Source organism: Micropterus dolomieu, linkage group LG11 (genome assembly GCF_021292245.1).
Source record: "Micropterus dolomieu isolate WLL.071019.BEF.003 ecotype Adirondacks linkage group LG11, ASM2129224v1, whole genome shotgun sequence".
NCBI classification, from domain to species: Eukaryota; Metazoa; Chordata; class Actinopteri; order Centrarchiformes; family Centrarchidae; genus Micropterus; species Micropterus dolomieu.
The window spans coordinates 16,091,117-16,114,069 of NC_060160.1; the positions used below are offsets into that span (position 1 = coordinate 16,091,117).

Consider the following 22,953-nt stretch of genomic DNA (forward strand, 5'->3'; position numbering starts at 1 on the left):
CGGTTGTACTTGATTGTTTGAGGATGTTATTTACAGAAGTCAAGAGCTCCTCATATTTCCATAGTGTTTCCAGGCAGTCGGGATTCAGCTCAGATTCTCAGAAGGAACACAGACTGCAGATCTGCCTAATCACCAGATGCCTGCTCTCTAATGCATAATGCATCAGAATGTTATTGTGAGTCTACAGGGAAAACACAGCAGTGATTTACATTAATATTTCATCAAGCCACTGTGACATCAAAGTTTTAATGGAGGAGACCCCGTATGTGCGTGTGTTATCATTAATGAACTGGGCCCTGGTGGCCAGTGCTTGGCCTCTATTGGGGTATCAGGTGGAGAGCTGATAATAATGTGTTAAGTTAGCTTAAACTCAAAGGACTGGCAGACAGACATTTAAAGGATCAGGATCATGAATAAATGTTTTCATAGAAAAGCATTCAGCTCTTTGAATAATACAAGGTGAAGGCTTTCACAGAAAAAGAGTATGCAAGTATAAAAGCATAAGTGAGTTAATGGTTTGAAAGGAATTTACTGTTTGTGCCTTTTCTTTTTTATCCCTTTTTGTCTATCTGCATGAATTAAAAGTCAGGATGGGTAAAAGTTATATACCTCCCTATATTACATTTAACACAAACACTGCATTTTTTGGCTAGGATCCCTATATTGGTGAGCCTTGAAAAAGACAAATTGAATAATAACTCTAAATTAATACTCATACACTCCAAAACTTTTAAACTTGAAAATACATAAAATTGCTGACTATAAATCTCCTGTACTATTATACGCCCAGATGATATGTGTGATAAGCTGATATCAGACATTACTCACCTCTCAATGTATCGGTCAGACTTAAATCCTGGGGCAACGGAATATGTTAAAGCAATAGTTTGACATTTTGGGATGCTTATTTGCTTTCTCGCTGAGAGTTACAAGATTGATACCACTCTGTAAGGTAAATATGATTCTATAGCTACAGCTAGGAGATGGTTAGCTTAGCTTAGCATAAAGACTGGAAACAGTAGGAAACACCTATCTTGCCCCGCCTGAAAGTAACTAAATTTGCTTATAGTCACCTCTAAAGCTCACTAGTTAACATGTTATATCTTGTTTGTTTAATTCGTATAAAACCCAGTGTGGCTGGAGCTTTTCACACAAACATGTGTAAATAAGCATTTTTCCCAAAATGTTGAACTTTTCCTTCAAAGAGAATATGTTCTATTAGCAACTCACCCTGCAGCACTGACTGAAGTGTTGCGTTTATAATTTTGTTCAGGGTATATTTGCTTTATTTAAAAAGCCACTCTATGCCTAATATATCAGCATTGTGACATTTTCCACATCTCTGTATTTCCTCAGATGACAGTGCGTCAGCAGCCAGCAGTATGGAGGTGACCGACCGCATCGCCTCCCTGGAGCAGAGGGTCCAGATGCAAGAAGATGAGATTCAGCTGCTAAAATCTGCTCTAGCTGACGTGGTGCGCCGACTCAACGCGTCTGAAGAGCAGCAGGCCATGGGGTCACGCAGAGGACCCACCAAAGGTAACTAACATACATAAGCATGTTTTCTTGGCATCGGCTTTGTCAGTTACTTCTTCTGGGATGTTTCACACACGCATTCTGGCTTACACGCACTTTGTTGAAGGTATTCCTTTTCTCCTTTTACACTTGGTTCTCTTTCCTAACAATGTCTCCTTCAAATCTTGCTTATGTCCTTCCTCTGACTAGTTGTCAATCTCCTCTTTCTCTCCCTCCTGTCCATCCTTCCCCTCTTGTGTCATTAAACGTGTCGTGCGTTATTTGTATAGACCCTTCTTTGATGAGAAAGTCTCCCTCAGCAGACAGCAATGTTGGGAAGCCAGGTAGGCTGACTGTGAAGTCTGTCTGCACTAACCAGGCCTGGTGTTGTGTTTACAAAAAGCACATTTCAGTCACTGCCTGCTAGTGTTATGTGTTTAGTATAGTATTTCACTAGGACACACACAGTTACTTTCAGTACTGCACTGCCTGAGGTCAATGGACATGTCATCTGAGTCTGAAGATAGAAATAGTTAAATTCATTGTTAAAGGGTAATTTCTTTTTCAACCTGAACATTTTCCCAAGTTTTTGTGTCTGTGTGACTAATTGGGACCACATTTTTAGGTACGTTTGTTTGTGCTAGTGTGTCTTTGTTGTTGTTTTTTGTTTATATTATTGTTTGACTTCAATGTGTTTTAAACTATTAAAAACACCAAAGAAGGGGTAAAATTACTGTTTTACTCAAGGGAGGCTGGTGGCTTTGAAGAGAGCGATATAGACTGTTTCTGGTTAAACAAAAATGATCAAACTCTTTATAAAAAAGTCTATGGGGATCCTTTCCATAATGTTGTCAGACACTTATAATAACAATATGAGCCCATCAGTTACAAAAACACTTTGGATGTACTTTGACTGGGCTTAATTGCCCGCAAGGATTACGTTGCAGCCTTGTCTTGCTGCTGCCAACTGCAGCATGCTCGCACAATACTGGACCACTTTCAAAAAATGTCACAATTAGTCACAAAGACACAAAAACATAGGAAATAAGGTCCAGGTTGCAAAAGGCTGCTGGCTATAGTTTTATATTGAACAGACAGAGTGAGAGAATAAGAAAACACTGAACATCACATCAACAGCAAATTCCTTTCAAACCATTAACTCACTTATGCTTTTATACTTGCAGACTCTTTTTCTGTGAAAGCCTTCACCTTGTATTATTCAAAGAGCTGAATGCTTTTCTATGAAAACATTTATTCATGATCGATGATACTAGTTTCTGTTTTTGTCGTGCTTTTATTAATTAACAAAACTGCATGTGTCGATTCTCCGCTGAGATGTGTTTGACACAAACTGTCTCTTAAATAGCATCTCCACCCAAGAGACTGATGAAGTCTGCATGTGAAATCAGCTGCACTTTATGTTGTTTTTTTTATATCCTCAAATGTGCATTTGAGTGGTGAAACAGGTTAGGATTCAGCTTCAGTCTCCGGAGTGACTGTGGACGGATAAAGTTTCAGTTTGATTTGGGCGCTGGAGGATGACTCAGAGCTGCTCTCCGTTATTGTTCTCCACTTTTAGCTGCAGGGAGCTGGCAGCCTGCTCCCCTATGCTGAAGCACAGTGATCTGCTTTAGAAAGCTTAACACGCAGACAGCATGTGGATGGCCGTGGACACACAGAAACACATTCATCTTCTTTAACATGCTAACAAAATTATAACCTCAGTTTGTCCCCTTCTGCATAATTACTACATGAAAGATAACAGAGCAGTATGTGTGTGCAGGCCTGACCATGCATGTGTGTGTGTGTGTGTGTCTGCTAGATGAACAGGGTCTATTAAATATTCATCACTGCAGATAAAGCTGCAGCTTGGATTTGTTATTCTGGGCTGTGTGTGTGTGTGTGTGTGTGTGTGTGTGTGTGTGTGTGTGTGTGTGTGTGCCCGTGCCCCTTTAATTTTGTCAAACCACCTGCTGCAAGTAATTTGTACATTTCATGTGTATGGAACAGTGATTGATACGGAATAAATAAAAATGAGAAAAAAATACATTAAGTTTGGCTTATTCATATTTTGATTACATTTGTGATTTTTCTGGAATAGGCTCGTGCTGCCTTTTATCCTTATGATATATTATACTGTGCAATAAAATCTCTTTGAACCCTCATATCAGCTCATGATGCCGAGGGAGTATTTTATGAGGTGTATGAAAAAATAAAAGTGTTACGGTTCAATTTAAGTTTTTATTACTATTGTTATTGTATTAACCAACAACAAACAAAGAGAAAGCTCCTCTTATTCCATAAACCTGTTACCCCTGTGCATGCTGGAAGGCTTTCCACTACACCTACCCTACAGTTTTATACAGATTATAACCTCTTTCCACAAATTATCAAGATAATATTACACAGCAGGTAATGCCATTTTTCTGACCAGTGTTCAGTAATTGCTCAATCTCACATGTTACTTTAATGATGCCGCATCAGTTGATACTAGTCTTGTCTTTTTTTTCTGAACAAGCCCTGCTGTTGTCTTTTTTTCTCCCAGCCAGGCCAATGATTGCCACCCTGCCGTTGCGGCCCACAGTAAACAACGGGACCATCCTACCAAAGAAAGGCAGCGGGACTCTGCCCTCCCCATCTGGATCTGGATCCAGGAAGGACGCCAGCACACCAGCCACCAAGAGGTGAGGAAAAGAAACATAATCCTTTTCCACTTAAATAATTGTGCAATATACTGTATTATTCTATAATATTTTAAGGAGTGCACTCACATTTGTAGGGAAGATTTTGTAGCGTTGCTTTACTGAACCTTCGTGCCTTGTTAACACTATTGTAAACGTGTTAGATCCAGATATAAGCTGCGTGAAGGCCAGATTATGACAACTTGCATGTATCACATCATTCGTTGCAGACATTTTATATGTCTCGAGACACATTTTCTGTCCTGTCCATCTGTGCCACGTCAGATCATTTGAGCCATAAATCGTCACATTTCTGTCTTTTTATCAGCCAAAGCCACTGACATTTGACAAGGCTGATGAACAGTTTTGTCATCACTGTCTCTGCTTCTCTGGTGTGTGTGTGTGTGGGTTTATACTATGCATGTGGAGCACAGGTTATCAATCTTGTCTGTCTTGGGCACAATAGCCTTTTCCCATCTCTGGTTGACATTATAATAATCAGATGAAGCTCAGCAGACAGCAGAGACCAGCTTCAGTCCAAGTAGCTGTGAATTCCCCGGTGGTGTTTTTTCCTTCATTTTCCATGTGTTTATTTCTGCTCGGGGGGTGTTTTCCAATACTGAGAGTTGATACTTTTAATGCTCACTGAGTCTCACCTTGAGGTTTACTGGAGAGGACAGTAAAGAAATGGCTCTGCAGATTGAACCAGCATGAGGACGCTTGATAGGAACAAACCCAAAACCCCAAGCAGCATCGATGCAGGAAATGTGATTTGGTCTTGTGTATTTCCTTGTTGCTCATGGAGTTTGGTTGTGCTTCAAGCTTAACTGACTCTTTGTACTTTTTGATTCCTTGAACTTGAACTTGTACTCGAAAGCAATGTGACTTTTAGATAACTTACACTTTATCAGACTAGTTTTTTGCTTGGATTCGTTGTTGTAGCCAGAATTTTAGAAATACCAAAGTCATGACCCCAAGTCTCCACTAATGCAACCCCCTCAGAAATAAAGATCTCTGAATCTCTGCTCAATTATATTTTCTTTAATCTTTCCAACGTGGAGGTTGAAATGCTTTGGTGCATTTACGTACACATAAAATTCAAAATGTTAGCGACATCTTCTTGATATTAAATTGCAGCAGTTGCAGCTTTTCAGCGAATTCCACAACTCTCTTCATAAAAATCTCCTAATTTTAGATAAGTATCTGTGAGCTGGCAAGACGGACTTTGACTTGATTTATTGAGATTTAACTTGATTGACCGATCACCGTCTTTCTCATCTTTCCTGTCTTGCATGTCCTCTTTCTGTCCTTTCCAACTATGATGTTGTATATCCTGTTTATGTCCCGTCCACCAACAATGTGATGTCCTGCCAATCTGTCCAGTTTGTCTTCTCTGTCTCACGCTACCAGAATCCTCTACCTGCCCCTCAGGTGAGAGGATCGCCAAATTACAATATACTGGTCACAATATAACATCTCCGCCTCATCACAGCGTCGATGCATGCTAACCAGTATTTTCCGTTATTAAATCAGTCAACATTACATTTTCTTTTCACCATTTGTCTCATTGCTAATATTCACTGTTTTTTATTTACATTGTCAGTGACTGTTGTGTTGTTTACTGTCTGTGTCTGAGATGAATCTACACTGCATATTGGTCACAATCCCATCAGTGCTGGCATACACACAACAGCCATCCCCAATGCCCTGTGGCCCAATTACTATGATTCCTCGTGGGATAACATAGCAAACAACAGTTTCTCTCTCTCTCTCTCTCTCTCTCTCTCTCTGTCTCTCTCTGTCTCTCTCTCTCTGTCTCTCTCTCTCTCTCTCTCTCTCTCTCTCTCTCTCTCTCTCTCTCTCTCTCTCTCTCTCTCTCTCTCTGTCTCTCTCTCTCTCTCTCTCTCCTATCTATTCTAATCTGCTCTATACTGAACAAACACACACAGGCTCTCCAGAAGGGATAACGGCCACCGGCCAGTTTTAGGATTTGAATAGACTTTTCTCCCCTAGGGTGGATTAGGTGACTGGGCCTACTGGCCATTGGATTGCTGATAGAGCCTTTTCATTGTTGTGAATAAGCAGGCTGTCTATACCACCAATATGCAGATTTGCCCAGGTCTGTACTGACATTGTAGTTGTGATCACCCGAGTAGAGGAAGAGAGAGTGTAAGGAAGTGTGAGGAAACAACAAATATCCACATTTCTTTATTTCTCTCTTACTTTGGTGCAAATTCTCTCTGACACTGTTGTAGAGTCACACTTCTTTTTCAAATGTGAGGCAGATCTGAGCTGAATCATAAAATGAATCTTCCTTTTACATGCTTTCAAAACTTACTTTCTGGATAAAAACTTTACCAGAGGGCTTTTTTTTTTCAGAAAAGCAGAGTCAGGTAGTTTTCTGACCTATTTCTTGTGCTTCCCCCTCCCCCCTGTCTCTTTTTGCCTCTGTCCACCTTCCCTCTCACCGCAGCACTGTGAGGAGAGCCAACTCAAACGAACATGTGGGAACTCTTACGAGGAAAGATTCGGGCGACTCCAAGGGCAACCGAACCCGCGCCGGATCCACCGGCAGCAATTCCAGTGGCAAAAAGAGTGACAGGTAACATGGGCATCACGTCAAATTAGCTTTCCCAGTTAGTGGCTCTCACGTTCATCTTCATGGTCAATGATGCTTTCTGTCAACACAAGATAGGAGGCTGTTTTCCAGCAGAAAACCCACTGATCTCCTTGTAAAGCACTTTCAAATCAAAACATACAATGGTTTATCTGGAAACAGGATTCTGAATGACAGCTGTCTGTTTACTCATTTACTTTGCAGCAAACAGAGGGATCCAGTGTTCAATGCAGGTAAGACCTAGAGGCTCTTTTATGGCTCTGTAGCCTGACAGCTATGATAGTTTCATTCTATGATACAACCCACTGAGAGCCATTACATGCCAGATGCTCAGTGGCTCCCTGTGTCAGTTAATAAATACTAACAAAAAAAGAATAATTTATCTTTTGTATATTCCCAAAACAAGACATAATATAATAATAATATGAGTCAGTGCTTTGAACTGTTTTCTGTACACAGAGGACCACTGAGGGCTTCTCTATGTGGTTTTGTGTCTTAAACATGATCAGTGTCAATCATTCATCGCTTCCATGATTCATTCCTTCACAAGTGACCATTCAACTTCATCTATTACTACATCTTCACATCCACACTTTCATTCATCATTTCTTTTTAATAAGCTCTCTCTGAAGTTTAAATTGAATTTTATTTGTGTGCAATGTTGTTGTTTTTTCATTTAAATTAAATTAATGGCCAATTTCCAGATATTTTTCATACTTGCTCTAGTGTGGCCATCCCGACTATGGGTCATGAAAACTTTGCACAAATGTGTAGACACTGAGAGACGTGGAGTACAGTATATTGTGCCAAGCCTTCTAATGCCGGTTTCACACACAACGCAAATGTAAAATTCCCATTCCGTTTATTTCCGCTTGAGTTTGATCACTGGACTACTGGCACGAGTTGTACTGTACTAGTACAGTTGCATGAACCCAAAATAAACATTTTCCTGTGATTTAGTTGCAATAAATGGATCAAACGGATATGAAGTTGTCCCACAGAGCTCAGGGAGCTATAACAACAACAATGGGGCCAGAAACACGGTAGCTCGCTGCTCAGAAGCGTAAGTGAACATAAATCAGTGTTTTAATCCCAAAAAATACAGTAAATAATTAAGTTAACAAAAGCAATTAACTCTGAGCTCCTCCTGCCTGGTGTCCCTGTCCTCCACACACAACACGTCTGGACAGTCTCAACTCAGATAGGCAATCGCGACACTGCAGCATGTGAATTTGACGATTCAGTTAAAAATATGGAGATTTTTTTTGCACGGTTGAGCGCTTCGCATCGCCTCCATCACATCCAGTGCGCCACCTGCCAGGAAATCGCATCCCTCCACATCTTTGCGTTGACTTTGTGTGAAACCAACATAATGCTTTCCAAAACACTTGTCTCTGACTCCAACTGAAACACATAACATTGACTCATGGATTAGCTGTACAGGGATCTATGATGGCAAATTTGCAGCTAACCAAAGTAGCCTAACAAATGTTTGAAACTGAAATGTATTTGAAAAAGCCTTGCGAAACTTTACGCCCATTGTCTGTTTGGAGTCCATACTTTCAGAATCTCTGTGACAGAGGTGGTAAGTGCAAAGTTAGCTTTACCTGTAGTTACTATGGCAATAAGAACAATAAGACAATAAGGTTGAAAACACTAGAATTTCCCTTTACAGCAAAAATCTTTTATGTGATGTTTGTAACCTAGAAGACCTAATTTAAAGAATTAAGAGCTAAAGAAGCACAGGACAAGCCACCCATTAAAATGTATGGTATTTCCAGAGGACACAAGACAAGTGAACCATCGCGCACACAATTTATTCTTTAAATAAAAAGCAGGAGACACATTGATCTGAAATTCCATCTCCAGCATGCTATTGATTTGATGTAATGGTTTACACACTTGGCTCCAGTTTTTTTCAGTTTAGGCTGTATCTTAGCTAAACCAGACTCCACACACTCTTGGAGAGGCAGATGCATTTAGAAAGGTTCAAATGGTGTGCAGCTTACCGACCCACATCATGTAACAACTACCTTAAGTATTTTTATTTTAGTTTGAGGTCCAATAAAGCAAATATATAATACATACTACTGTTTGTTTGTGAAATCTTCAGATTACAAGGTAGAAATGTTAATGCAATGAGTATCCTTAAATATTTCTAAGACTGCTGCTACCTAATGTAGGATACTAAGGAGAAAGTGCGCCACAGGGTTAATTATTAATGCTGGACACCACTTATTGGACGATTTAATTAATTATAGATAAATAGTCTGCAAGGCGGCATAATCAGGGCAGTGTCATGGACATAAACTACCACTAGGTGACAGTTAACCTATACAAATGATAATTGCGACAGTAAAATCTATTGCTAATACAATATGTGATGCAAGCATATGTGTTTGCATTTTTCACTTTTACATTACAAAGAATAGTTAGAAACAACAGTTGATTAAAAAAAAAGGAACAAATGAGTTTTTTTTCGTTGGTAGACAACTAAACAAAAGGGGGAAAAGGGCAAGTAGGCAAATAAATGAAATCATTCACCAAATAGGAGCAGAGGGTGGGACACCATCATGCAGGAAATGAGAATTGATTCATTTAGACCATTAAGGAAGGAGCACTGATTCATTAAGAGCATTGAGGGCAGAAGCTGCTGTTCATTAACGCCAGGAAACAGGAAGTGCACTCATATTAGGACAGACCAGGATGTGAGGAAGCCATGCTACAACCTCACCTGGTGCTTGTGTCTCTCTCTGTGACCTTTTACAAGGGATGCGACGTGTGACCCACTGCAAAGGTAGGCCCCCCTCCCTCCTCTAAAGCCCCCAGCCTACACAGCTCTCTGGACACTGCGGATGATTTGCTTTGATTTGTCTGAACGTGCCTCACCTCTTCTCTGAGCTGCTATAGAGAGGCAAAGGATAAATAAGCACAACTTTATTATTTTTCTTCCTGAACATCCTGGTGATATCTGAACATTTTGAGATTCACTTTGGTGCAATGATCAGGGAGCTGTCCAGACAGGGGCAGGAGTGGGTTGTGTGTGTGTGAAAGTTACCTTCCCTGTATTGTTTTTAGACTGAACACACACACATCCTACCTAACCTCCACTGAGAGCTGCGTCAGAATGTGATAGCATTGTTTGCGGTTCACTTGTGTGTCTCCACACTTATTGCGGCTGATGCTGCTGCTTCACCAAACGTGTGTGTGTGTGTGTGTGTGTGTGTGTTTGCTCACAGCCTCACTTTTTGGCTAGTAGGCATTTATTCTCTGTCACCATAGTAACAACACAAAGAGTTCTGACGCTCGCTTCCTCGCAGTCGCTTTGAGTTTGTCTGCGAACACTTAAATCCTCTGTTCTGAGATTCCTCGCTGCAGTTCAGAGCGAGTAGATTTGCCGCTGCTCTTATCATCTTCCTGCTCTCAAAATGAATATTTGCATTACAAACACATTAAATCTCTTTTTCTGGGTAGTTTCTACTGAAGTCTGTTTGATTTTACTGCTCATAGGTTTCACACATGGCCTGAAGTGTTGTCTGATTGTGTGTGATCCCCTTCAGCAAAGACTTCACAAAGTTGAGAGTTAAAGCTCATTTCCTCACTGATATATTGCTGTTTATCCAGTCTTGTTAAAGAATTTCTTACCCAGTGGATCTGAACAACAAGTATCTGCTTGCCCTTGTCACAGGGGTTCAGTACACCTGTATTGTGATCAGTTTAATCAGAGAGTGATTTTCTCCCCCAAACATCTCAGTTTGTTTCATCTGTATTATAAAAAAAATATATAGTAATTCACAAAGCAAAAGCAAAGAGCAGAATGTGTCAGAGAAACAGGGTAACTTCCTACTTATTTCCTGGGAAGAACAATGTAATTTGCTGTTGGTTAAAGGGAAAATAGGAATTTAAATGAAAGGAAACTTAAGTAAACACTGTGTTTATTGTGTAGTCATTGTAGTCAGGCATGTGTAATAACACAATAATGTAATAATTTTCCTCAATAACAATATGACAATTCTTCTACAACAATTGCTCCTGACACCCAGCAATTAATTTTTGTCCTCTGTGTCCTCAAATGGCGCTAAGGGCCTAAATTTAAACACCATGCATATAACCTCTTTTTGAGTCCTAATGTACTGTGTAGAGTGCATCCTGGACTTTTTAGTGATGTCAAACAGACGGGGGTGTGGCCAACAGATTAAAAGGTCTTTTCAAAATGGCGGTAATCACACCAACCAGCTTCTATGGCCCTAAGAGAGGCAAATGATAAAATTTGTTTAGTTGATAATGCTTTCGCTTTTTATGTACCTTATGAAAGCCTTAACTATATTATTATCAAGATTTTAGAGGTGTATGTTAATTTTAAGACTTTTTGAATACACTTTTAAGCCCATGTGCTTTGTAGGGGATGGTGGGACTTGCTTCCACTGATTTTCCGTATTTTTGGTATTAATCGTCATATTAAGGTGCAGAAGAGAAGGATGAAACAGGAAGATCTTTGTGATTTGTGTGAAGTACATCGTGTTTCTTTCTAATGTACCACGCATGATTTGTTCATCACATTGTAAAAGGTAGTAATATTTGTTTTGTTAAAAAAAGGTTTCTTAAAATGAAATATGAATTTTCCATGATGAATCGGTTTTAAAGTAGTTTTATATTGTTATATATTAAATAACTGTAATAGAAATGGAAAGCAAATTTATGGCTTACAATGTATTTTTTTTGCATCAAATTAGACCTAATATCCCCTACAAGGGACATGTGATAAAACATATATGAAATATATTTTTGGGAAAAAAAAGATCTTTGTGACATGTTTCTTACATCTGAATTACTGGAATTATGTAAACGAAATCAAAATTTAAAAACATTTTTTTCTTCTGGGTGTCAGGAGGTTTGTTTGATTTAATTCATTGGAATCACGAACAAATGTACTTAATTAAAATGAAGTTTATTATTAGGATATTTATTTTGTTGAGGAAAATGGACTGAAAAAATTTTTTGACTTTTTTTACTCATGCATATTTGTTGAAAAAAGATTTTTTCATAATTGTTTTGAATGCTCTACCGCAGATGTGTTAAGTGAGCCACTGTCTGGCATCAAGTGTTTGTCAGGTTCTGACCATAAAGAAAAGTTTAAAACCACAATTAACCATCTAGTTTCTTCAACTTTTACTCAAGAGCAAAAATTCATCCTTTAAACTTGGAAGAAATAATTATTCAACATTTATCATGATCAATATCGGTATTGAATGTTATGAACTTTTTATATCGTTATTTTGGCCATATTGCCCAGCCTTAATAGTCTTTTATTACTGGAAACTTAATGCTCCACATATGTTGAATTCTATGCTTCCTGTAAACAAATGCATGTTGCAATTGCATGTGACAGAAAAGAGTAGCTATATTTGAATTAATTGGACATCTAGCAGTTATTAATACCAATCGTATTCTTTCCAGGAAGCTTCTTGGAAGTTACTCTGCAATTATGGACGTTTGAAATAAAAATGTTTAACATACAGTAAATTTGTGTATCAAAACTTCTAGCGACACTCAGATTAATCTTGTAACCCCGTGCATGGGTACGGACTCCCAGGTTCAGAACCACTAATTTATACCAGCAAGGCAGGATTTTACTCATGTGAGACAGTGGGAAAAAAATAAAAGAATTATATTTAATTACTTCAAACTTCTTAACAGCTACTTCAAACCAAGATCCCAATGTCTGACAAAAGTACTCAGCATGCTGCTGGTTTATAATGGGAGTTCCATAGTTTCCTTTTGATAGTTTGTGTCTTGCCAGTTCCTTGATGCTTTTGCTAAATGTGACACAAAAAAAGCCATTACATCTGTCTTAACTTATTCTACTGACTTCCTCCACCCTTTACATTTCTTGCTCCTTTGCCCTGCTTGTCCCTGTTTGGTCCCCTCCACCCAACCGTTCCTGGCAACCTGCACCACCTCTCTCCATCATCGGCTCCTTTGTTCTTGTCCCCCATCCATAGTCACAGTACAGATTTACCTCATCCGCTCTGCCAAACGAAAGGGGACCAGCGGCAGCCCCGCGGCTTCGGCTGTAACGGCCCGTTCAGCCACCAACCCCCAACAAACCTCAGAAAGCAGCAGGGCCAGCACGCCCAGAAAGGGTGGTGCCGCCAAGGTGCCGCCAGCCAGAAAGCCCCCAAATTTTAACCTCCAGCTGAGAAAGTCAGGGAGCTTGTCATTGTACTCTCCCCTCGATACACCCAGTTATCGCAGCCCCATCAAGTCTCCCAGCCAGTACTTCCAAATCTGTTACTAACTAATCAAGTCAGGAAAGAATAGAGAATAGCCCCACTCACTTCTCTAGATATAATTGTTTATTCCACTTTTCAAGCTGTAAGAGCCAGTCAGCACAGAGCCAAATTCATGCTTTATATCAGATATGTGGCAACTAAAAATCCATCTTGTCATTGTGCATTCCACATGTCCTCTCATATTAAAGTTGCAGAGTCAGCAGATCTTTTTTGCATCACTTAATAAAAATAATAATGAAACAAAGTCCCAATATCATCCACAAGTCCATTATATTACATGGAGTTGGGAACTTGTTTACAGTTTTTTCTTCTAATGAGTTTTGAAAAATACATTTGTGGACCTTTTATGGTTCATTTTGTTTGTCTTGGTTCCCTTGATGTTTTCTGCATGATTTCTTTTTCAGCATTAGCATGTTTTAAGTTAATGAGGATTTCTCATTATCCCCTTTTTCTGAGCTTGGATCTGGGTTTTTTTTGTTGTTGTTTCATAACATTTCCATTGCTCTGCTTGTGTCTGCATTTTATGTCTTTTAACCTCTGCTGTGAGCTGATTATTTATGAGTTTTGAAAGTGTTTGCAGTTCATTTTTGCGCTCTCTGTTGACATAAGAATGTTTTTGAAATGACAAATAAAGTCAGTTAAAAAGCTGATTTGTTTGTGTTGGCAAATTCTGTCATGTGTTGTCTTTAATTGAGTCCTTTTCATAGCAACGAGAAACATCATTTCACATCTCTCCATTATTCTCTAATCTTGTCACACATTCAACATTGTCACTCTTGTCAAGCACATCATAATAACTCATTGTATTATGCTTCAGTGTCATGTCTGTGCGTTTTGCATACTGTCATATATTTGAAAAATGCGATACCCACAAAAACTGACATGATCCCACCAGCCTGTATTTTGCCTCATGGATATTATCTCACTGAACCTTTCTGTTGCTTTTTCCAGAGGAAGGTTATGTGAGAATGTACTTGAAGGGTCGTCCCATCACCATGTACATGCCCAAAGACCAGGTGGACAGCTACAGTTTGGAGGCCAGAGCCGACCTGCCCAGCAACAAGCTCAAACTGGACTGGGTGTATCCTTTCACTGCGGCTTGATTCAAAAAAGCAAGCAGAGATGCTATGCTGTGTGATACCAACTGAAGTCTTTTTGTTAGTTAGTTTTTTTTGCTCAGGGAATTTTACAGAGGAAATAAAAATTCCAACTTGTTACATGGAAGGTTCTGAAAAGTAATCTCCCGAGGAGAGTAAATCCAGATTGGACTGTGATGTAGTTAAGAGAGGAAGCTGACAAACGCTGCTTGTCAGAGTGGATCTGTTAGTAACGCTGCCACAGTCAGAGCCCGACTCATCGCTCTGAAGCCTGCAGTCAGTAATAACCTGCACACAGCTAGCAGGCTGAGGCACAACCAGTCAGCAGCTCCTCTTGTGCTATTTTATTTTTATTTTCTGTCATTTTGTGGTTTCTCTCTTTCAGTTGTTGATGAAAGAATGAATGTGGTGCGTTGTTCAGTCTAGCAGAAACACGAAGAGGAGTAAGCCATAAGGGAGACAAAGAAGAGATTAAATCTGAGGAGAGAATCACACACACACACACAGACAGAAATAGATATGTGGGCTGCATAGTTTATACATGTTGAATCCAATGTAAACTAAAAAGATTATAAGGATAAATTGGACATATACACAAAGTAGAAAGTATCATGTTGGATCCAGTAGATTGAATGCATTTTATTGTCTTTGTGGTTTCTGATATACATGTTTTTAAATATCAGAGTGAATTTGAATATTTGTCATCCTTAGTGTGTAAGAAAATAGAACCATGCTTTGTTGATCCTTGGGATTAGGGCTGAAACTAAGTTATTTTCATAATTAATTAGTCTGCCTATTATTTTCTCGATTCATCTCTTGATCTACAAAATATGAATTCCTGAAGCTCACGAGTGTGTTTTTCTGTGATTTGGACCGTTTCAGAGCGTAGCTGTAGACTACATGTGTATTCCTTATTATTACATTACTTATGATCAAAAACAAGCAAGTCAACAATAACTTTGTTAACACAGCCAAACATCGAGCAAATGCAGCAACAAAGACATATAACTGACTAGCCTTGATAGCCTTGCCATGATACCCATACTGAGAATCGCGAACTAGCTTCTTCTAAAGAACTTACATTGTACATAATTTTTGCTTCTTCTTATAGCTTGCTTGCTGTTAGAGTTGTGTCGGTGTGATGTGGTGATGTCCTACCTAGATTTTAATGTTACATAGAATACCCTCAAAATGATTTTGAAGTTGTTACTTGAGGGAAAAAAAACTACAACTTACTTGATGTCATTTCTACCTTGACCTATTTGAATGTCCAGTTATGGTTACCGCGGTCGAGACTGTCGCTCCAACCTTTACTTGTTGCCCACTGGAGAAACGGTGTATTTCATCGCCTCAGTGGTCGTCCTGTTCAATGTGGATGAGCAGCTACAGAGACACTACACTGGACACACAGATGACATCAAATGGTGAGCAGCACTCTAAAATACACATACACACACACAAACACACACACACACACACACACTAACCCGAGGGGCTGCTTCCATCATCAGCTGCAGCCCATATCACATCTGTCATCTACCTTTCATCTCTTATTCCTGCTCCACAAAGGCTGCAGAGTTTTTTGACAGCATGTTTTCTTTCCTTGACAAGTTGACAAGTAGTAAGTGCACAAATAAACAAACAAAGGTGGTATTACAGCACATGACGTGTTAAGTGTTGTGTGTGCATGCATGCATTTGTGCGCACATGTATAGGTATGTTTGTGGGATAGTGTGCAGTGCAATGACCTGAAAAAGACACAGCCATGATTATGTTGTTAAACTCTGGGGTTAATAAAAGTTCAAATTATTAATGAACACTTGGAATTACAGATCAAAGGATGGATTGCAAACAGATTCTTACTCCTTTGAAGACAAAGTGTTAGAGCTTATGCAGCCTATGGCTGTTGCTATCCAAAAGTGGGTGCGTGTATCTTAAACTGTTTCATTTTCCCCTCACATTAGTACAGTAGTGTGTGGTAGTAATATCATATTCATAGCTTTAAAAACCTCACTCACCAAATGCGGCCTTTCATGTTCTGTGAGCACGTTGCTCATCTTTATTCAAACGCTTCTTTTGATGTTGAAAGGCTTTTAACATGTCTGTTTTCACGTCTTTCTCTTCACCAGCCTGGCGGTCCACCCCGATAAAATCACCATAGCAACCGGTCAGGTAGCGGGCACCTCTTCAGATGGGAAAGTAAGTGAGGTCTCTTATTGGTATTTATCAATATAAATATATTATGTAAAATATATTAGATTTCAGCGTTTGTTATTGTAGTGAGGATTTTTTCTCTGTTTATCCAGCTGGTTCAGACTATTTCATGAGCACACTGAGAGGGTCAACCTTCACTCTGCGTTCACTTATATGTTCTTTGAGTGCTTCGAGCCTTACATCGCCTCATACTGATGATACCTCTCCTGGTGCTGTGCCCCTGTTTGTGTTGGTGTGTTTGTTTCTGGCAGCAGCTGGCTCCTCATGTCCGTGTGTGGGACTCTGTCAGCCTCAATACCCTCCATGTTCTTGGCGCAGGCTTCTTTGACCGAGCCTTGGTCTGCCTGGCTTTCTCCAAGTCGGTAAGCAAACACCTAACAAGGAGCTTAAGGCAGTTTCTGACATGTTTTTGACTGTGCTGAGTTTTCTGCCTCTTGATATGCTAACCATTTTGTCAGTAATAAAACATGGGTTTGTGTCTTTTCTGTAGAATGGAGGAAACACACTATGTGTCGTTGACGACTCCAATGACCACGTCCTCTCCATCTGGGACTGGCAGAGAGAGGACAGACTAGCTGAGGTCAAGGTATGTGTATGCGTCTGTGTTAAATTAAAAATGAAGTAACCTAACATCCTGCTCTAATTATTTGTCTATTAAACCTTTATGCATGTCATTTCAACTGCTCACTGTTTCTTGTTTCATGTGTTTCGGTTCAGTGCTCCACAGAGTCAGTGTTTGCTGCGGACTTTCACCCGACAGACTGCAACATCATAGTGACCTGCGGCAAGTCCCATCTCTATTTCTGGAACATGGAGAAAGGCATGCTGGTCAAGAAGCAAGGACTGTTTGAGGTAGGACACCAGACTGTTTTCCACACCAATAAACATAAAGCAATAATGTTTGATATAAAGGCACGAATTCAATCATGCCAGGCTGTATTATGATCCCATCTGTAGCTATATAAAGATAATCAGTGGTAGTCTACCAAAAATGAAACTGTGTGTGTGTTCTTCTGTTTCTTGCAGAAACAGGAGAAGCCCAAGTTTGTGTTGTGTGTGACCTTTGCAGAAAATGGAGACGCCATCACAGGAGACTCAAGCGGCAACATTCTGGTGTGGGGAAAAGGCATGTTAATTAAGTTATTAATTTCAACTTTATTTAATCCAACATTTAGACACACATTACATTAAAATGCCACTATCTCTTTTTGCCTCTTATCTATTGATCACCCTGTCTATCTGTCTGTTTGTTAATCTGCTCTCCTCAAGCAGCCGACCTTTATGTTGGACTCTCTCCAACTGACCCTTCTCATCCATCTCATCCCATCTCTGTCAAGCAGGCACTAATCGTATCAGCCACGTCATCCAAGGAGCTCACGAGGGCAGCATCTTTGCTCTGTCCACGCTGAGGAATGGCACGCTGGTGTCTGGAGGGAAAGACCGCAGGCTTGTCTCGTGGGACAGCAGCTACCACCAGATACAAACAGTGGAGGTGAAAAGAAATTTGGCAGAAATCACGAAAATGAAATTATTCCTAGGCTTCTTTTTTGAAAAATAAGTCTATAAATCACACATAGTTTAAATGGTGAACTGCACAGGCCTGAGTCATACTTTGAAAAATTATTTATTTACAAGAATGCGTGGGTGAGCTCTACAGCATCTTAATGATCTGATCTGCTGTTACCACATTCTGTTAATATGTTTTAATAAAATGTTTTTAAAGTAGGTTGCTTATATTAGCGAGAAATTGCAGTCCCGGCCGAGGTGGCAGACTATGCATTCAGAATACTGCACCATATCATAAATATTAGAGAGGATGAGATGGGTTTGTCCCCTCAATGAGATTCATGGATATTCATAGTGATGAGAATTATGTATCGCTCATGTCTTATTTGCTCTAATGAGACTACTTTATGCAGTAAAAAAGTAACTGGTGTTTACTTGGTGGCAAATCCAGGATTCCAGGTGAACAGATGGTTTATATCAGTGGTTCTCAGAGTGGGGACTGGGGGCCCCCAGGGGTCCTTAAGGGGGTTCCAAGAGGTCCCCAGCAAAAAGGGTAAACATGTCTTTTCACAATAATTCTATCCATAACACAAAGACAGAATGTATGACTATTTTGGTTTTGGCTTTCATAGACTTTTCTCTAATAAAACATAAAGCAAAAATTCTATCAGATGGGGGTCTATGATCTAATTTGTGTCAGTTAGGGGTCTTTCATGTGAAAAAGTCTTGAGAACCACCGGTATACATCATTATTTTCTCCACAGGTGCCTGAATTGTTTGGTCCCATCCGGACCATAGCAGAGGGCAGGGGGGAGACTGTGCTCATCGGGACCACCAAGCACTTTGTTTTGCAAGGCAGTTTGGATGGAGAATTCATGCCTATTACACAGGTAGATGCAGCCGTCTAGCACACTATTTCTACATTTGTAGTATGACGTTTGGCTGCAACTAACAACTATTTTTAATATCGATTAATCTACCAGTTATTTACTATTAATCCATTAATTGTTTGGTCTGTCAAATGTAGAAAATAAGGTCCATCACAGTTTCTTACAGTCCAAGGTGAAGTTTTCAAATGTCTTGTTTTGTTTGACCAACAATTTACAACCCAAAAACATTTACAAAGAAAAGCAGCACATCCTCAATAACCAGAAAATTTGTTATTTGTCATTTTTGCTTAAAATAATAAATCGATTATCAAAATAGTTGCATGTTAATTTTCAGCCAACCAATTAATCGTTAATTGTTGCAGCTCTAGAATGATGTTGAGAGCTGGACAAAGTAAAACTTACATTTGAAAGGCTGTGATGCTGTAAGAAATCTCTCCTCTTCTCTACAGGGTCACACGGATGAGTTGTGGGGTCTGGCTGTCCACCCCTCAAAGCCCCAGTTCCTCACCTGTGGCTATGACAGGCAGGTCTGCATGTGGGATTCCAGTACCCATCAGCTCATCTGGACGAAGAGTATGGATGTAAGTTTAAGTCAACACTGCCCCCAGGGGTCAGTAATGGGAATTACATAGCACACAACAGATGATGAACCAGCAAATATTTTTTCTGTTCTGACGTCCTTGAGAAACAGCAGGAACTGCACATTTAGCAACTAAAATGTACATATTTACCGGAAACAACCAGAGTCATATGACTTTAAAATCTGCAACATACAAACTGCCCGTGTCTGATATGATGAAAAGATTCAATTACCTCATTTAAAATTCTTAAAATTACATATATTTCTCCCCCCTCAAAGTCCATTTTAAGTGTATGTCCACATCCCAATTGTATAAGTTGCATATTGAACCATGATTAGTTTCCAGATTAGTTGGGATGTCACAGAATCATGCTTGCTCATGCACCTGTTAAACTGAGATGCACAGTGAAACTCAAAACATCCGAATCAAGTAACAATGAGCACAACACATTTTGTGAGTAGAAGGACTTTAAATATACTCTTCTTCCTGGTTTTGACAGGATGCTGCCCAATCAGCAGGCTTCCACCCGTCTGGAGCTGTGGTTGCCATAGGAACCCAAACTGGCAGGTAGGAAATCCCATCACCAAAAAAACTTAGCCTTTATCTGACTGCTTCAGCTAATAAAAATATAAGAACACAGTCATTTGCACTAGAGCACATTTTTATTATTTTTAAATTAATTAAAAAACATATTGCCATTGATTCTGCAGGTGGCTGGTACTCGACACTGACTCCAAGGATCTTGTCACAATGCACACAGATGGGAATGAACAGCTGTCTGTTATGAGCTATGGGCCCGGTACGGTTATAACTGCTGACATGTGTCTCCCTTGAGTGTGGTTTTTACTGTCTGTTTACCCTTGTTGTTATTTTGACATTTAAAGCAAAGTATGCATTGATGTCAAGGAAAACTATTAAATGTCAAATTATGATTTCAGGTTTAAAGATGTCTGTGAAGATTCCCAGTCATCCAGGTCATAGTTGCCACGGTGGGTTAAAATCAAGGCTAACTGGACTTGTTTGTAAATACTCCAAGACGTTTTGCCTCTTGTTAAAAAGGCTTCTTCAGTTCTGAATGACAAGCTGGGAATCAGCTATTTAACCTCTGTGGGGATTTCAAGGTGAAGGATACCACTTGGTTCATTAGTGCTCCTGGCTATTGTAACGACTGTCATTATGGTCGTTAGAGTCACATGAGGCCAAGTCTGAGCAGTATCCATAACCTTGATAATGAGCCCGCAGAGGTTAAATAGCTGGGACTTTCTGCCAGTCAGCCAGAACTGAAGAAGCCTCTTGGACAAGAGGCAAAACGTCTCAGAGAATCTTCACCAAGTCCAGTTGCCCTTGATTTTAACCCAGCTAGGATAGGTTTGAAAGAGTAATATTTCTAAAAATATTACATTACAAACAATAATTAAATGAAATTAATTCATTATTAACTAAAATTACTCCTGTACCGAAACCTCGGGATGCCTTGAAACAAATGTAATGCTTGTACAAAGCTTTTTACAAAGCATTTAATCTCCCACTTACATCACACCACACTGACACCTGGGGAGGATATACTGTAAAGAGTGTAGAAATTTGTTTCAGCCATATTTGAAATAATAATCAAGACTGTTACAACTTTAATTGAACCTTAATCCATACATGCCAATAATCCATATCCCTCCAAATACTGTTCAACCAACCAACACAGTCTACTTTATTAAAGTAACATCTGCAAACATCTGCTTTTTATTTTCTTTTACTACCAATAATCTTCCTGTTTTCTTCTCTTTTATTTAGATGGTAACTTCCTGGCCATCGGTTCCCACGACAACTACATCTATGTCTACGCTGTGACAGAAAATGGGAGGAAGTACAGTCGAGTTGGGAAGTGCTCGGTGAGCACTTGTATTTATAATCCCCCCTTCATCCACAGCTCCTTTTATTTTTAGTTCCTCCCAGCATCATCTTTATATTTAGTTCCCTCCTCAACTCTATATTTGGGCCTCCACTCTGTACACTCTGTCCTTACGGTGTGTTCCTAAAGAAGCTGTAAAATTACAAATGACAACAAGCTGAGTCATGCAGCGCATGTCCACGTAAACAGAATTACTGAATGTTGCCATATCAAATCATTTTTAGGAGCATATCTGGTGTTTGGATAATCATACTACCTCTAGTCCAGAAATAGGATAAGGAGTTAGGTAAGTATCTGTAAAAAGAAATAATTTGATGTGGTCCTTTTGTATCTTAACTCAGGGACACTCTAGTTTCATCACCCATCTGGACTGGTCAGTGGACTCCCAGTACCTGGTATCAAATTCAGGGGACTATGAGATACTGTATTGTAAGTATGATCACTGTCAGCCTCTCACAGCCTTTGCTATTTTGATATTTTTATGATTGTGTCACATTACAGATGAAATATTTGAAGTGTGTGGGAAATTCCCACATCAGTTGATTCCTTTATCTTTCTCATTTAAAGAGCACCTGCTCAGTATCTTATCAGCAGCACTTAGAGGAAACTGAGGATGTGCATAACTAATGCATGACTCATGATAATTTAATGCATTAAATAATGCAAAATTTATCATTAATTGCTGTTGCTTACCATTAGGAAAAGATCAAGTCTTAGTTTCTGTAGTTCTCCTTAAAAGTAAATATTAATGATTTAATAAGAAACAATCAGATTAAAGATTTGAAGAAAAAAAATGTTTAGTTTAAAGGTACAATGTGCAAGATATGGCCAGAGTTTACACTCAAAAAATGAACTAACATTATCAACAGAATGTGAGTTAGCAACAGACTTAATGTCAAAGACAGATATACAGGATATATCCCATTGTGTTGCAGAGATATCTACTAAAGTTAGCATGCTAATGAGCTATCCCTGGCCCGTCCTGTGTTGTAATACCACTTGTGCCTCAAGAGGCGATGGCTACTATATAGTACTAGTATTATTGATCAGGCCTCCCACCGTAGTTTCTGCTGGGAGATGTGTGCGTGCGGCAAGTTTGCTATGTTACACAAGTACGTCTTCGTCATCCAGAGTCAGATTCCTGGCCGAAGCCTTGGTAAATCACCTCAGTACTGTATTCCCTGTTGTCAAACTGGCTCCGTGTTCACTGGGAGGCTGCTGAGCCCGGTTGCTTTGCCCAGTTGCTTTGCCCGCTCGCCCTGCAAAGTTCTGCTGCCAACGGCAGTTAGCAGCAGTTATGACTTGATATCTGATAAGCTGCCCAATATTTATGGAGTTTGAATCCAACAAGGGGAGAGTAGTCTCCCTGAAGAACCCTAAAAAAAAGTATGGGTGTATTGGGGCGGCTGTGGCTCAGGAGTTAGAGCGGGTTGGCCGTTAATCGAAGGTCGGCGGTTCAATCCCTGGCTCCCTGGTTGCGTGTCGAAGTGTCCTTGGGCAAGATACTGAACCCCCAATTGCCCCTGGCGGCTATTCCGCCAGTGTATGAGTGAATGTTAGTTTCCGTTTGAGCACTTAGGCTCAGTGTATGAATGTGTGTGACTGGTGAATGCAGATGTAGTGTAAAAGCGCTTTGAGTCAAAAAGACTAGAA

At 39.7% G+C, this 22,953-nt stretch overlaps 1 protein-coding gene and 1 long non-coding RNA gene across 6 annotated transcripts in view; one reads left to right on the top strand and one right to left on the bottom strand.

Annotated features, from left to right (window-relative positions):
* eml1 (EMAP like 1) overlaps positions 1-22,953 on the top strand; it is a 56,805-nt gene that overhangs the window by 30,923 nt on the left and 2,929 nt on the right. For 2 of the 4 annotated variants that reach the window (XM_046062003.1, XM_046062000.1), the window contains 19 exons: positions 1,357-1,539; positions 4,061-4,199; positions 6,670-6,798; positions 7,018-7,046; positions 9,584-9,610; positions 14,058-14,187; positions 15,478-15,627; positions 16,333-16,402; positions 16,669-16,779; positions 16,908-17,003; positions 17,135-17,269; positions 17,444-17,543; positions 17,758-17,909; positions 18,688-18,813; positions 19,263-19,394; positions 19,894-19,961; positions 20,105-20,193; positions 21,183-21,280; positions 21,642-21,729. In XM_046062003.1, the coding sequence (XP_045917959.1) occupies positions 1,357-1,539; positions 4,061-4,199; positions 6,670-6,798; positions 7,018-7,046; positions 9,584-9,610; positions 14,058-14,187; positions 15,478-15,627; positions 16,333-16,402; positions 16,669-16,779; positions 16,908-17,003; positions 17,135-17,269; positions 17,444-17,543; positions 17,758-17,909; positions 18,688-18,813; positions 19,263-19,394; positions 19,894-19,961; positions 20,105-20,193; positions 21,183-21,280; positions 21,642-21,729 (2,052 nt within the window). The remainder of the gene's footprint in view (positions 1-1,356; positions 1,540-4,060; positions 4,200-6,669; positions 6,799-7,017; positions 7,047-9,583; positions 9,611-14,057; positions 14,188-15,477; positions 15,628-16,332; positions 16,403-16,668; positions 16,780-16,907; positions 17,004-17,134; positions 17,270-17,443; positions 17,544-17,757; positions 17,910-18,687; positions 18,814-19,262; positions 19,395-19,893; positions 19,962-20,104; positions 20,194-21,182; positions 21,281-21,641; positions 21,730-22,953) is intronic. The other 2 variants (XM_046062001.1, XM_046062002.1) reach the window with 2 other exon arrangements.
* On the bottom strand, positions 17,553-22,748 carry LOC123978649. Of its 2 annotated transcripts, none has more exons than XR_006827024.1 (3): positions 22,466-22,748; positions 19,216-19,375; positions 17,553-17,884 (listed from the first exon to the last, which is right to left on the bottom strand). It is a non-coding gene; the product is annotated as an uncharacterized LOC123978649 (long non-coding RNA). The 2 variants fall into 2 exon arrangements; XR_006827025.1 differs by having other exon boundaries at positions 22,360-22,470.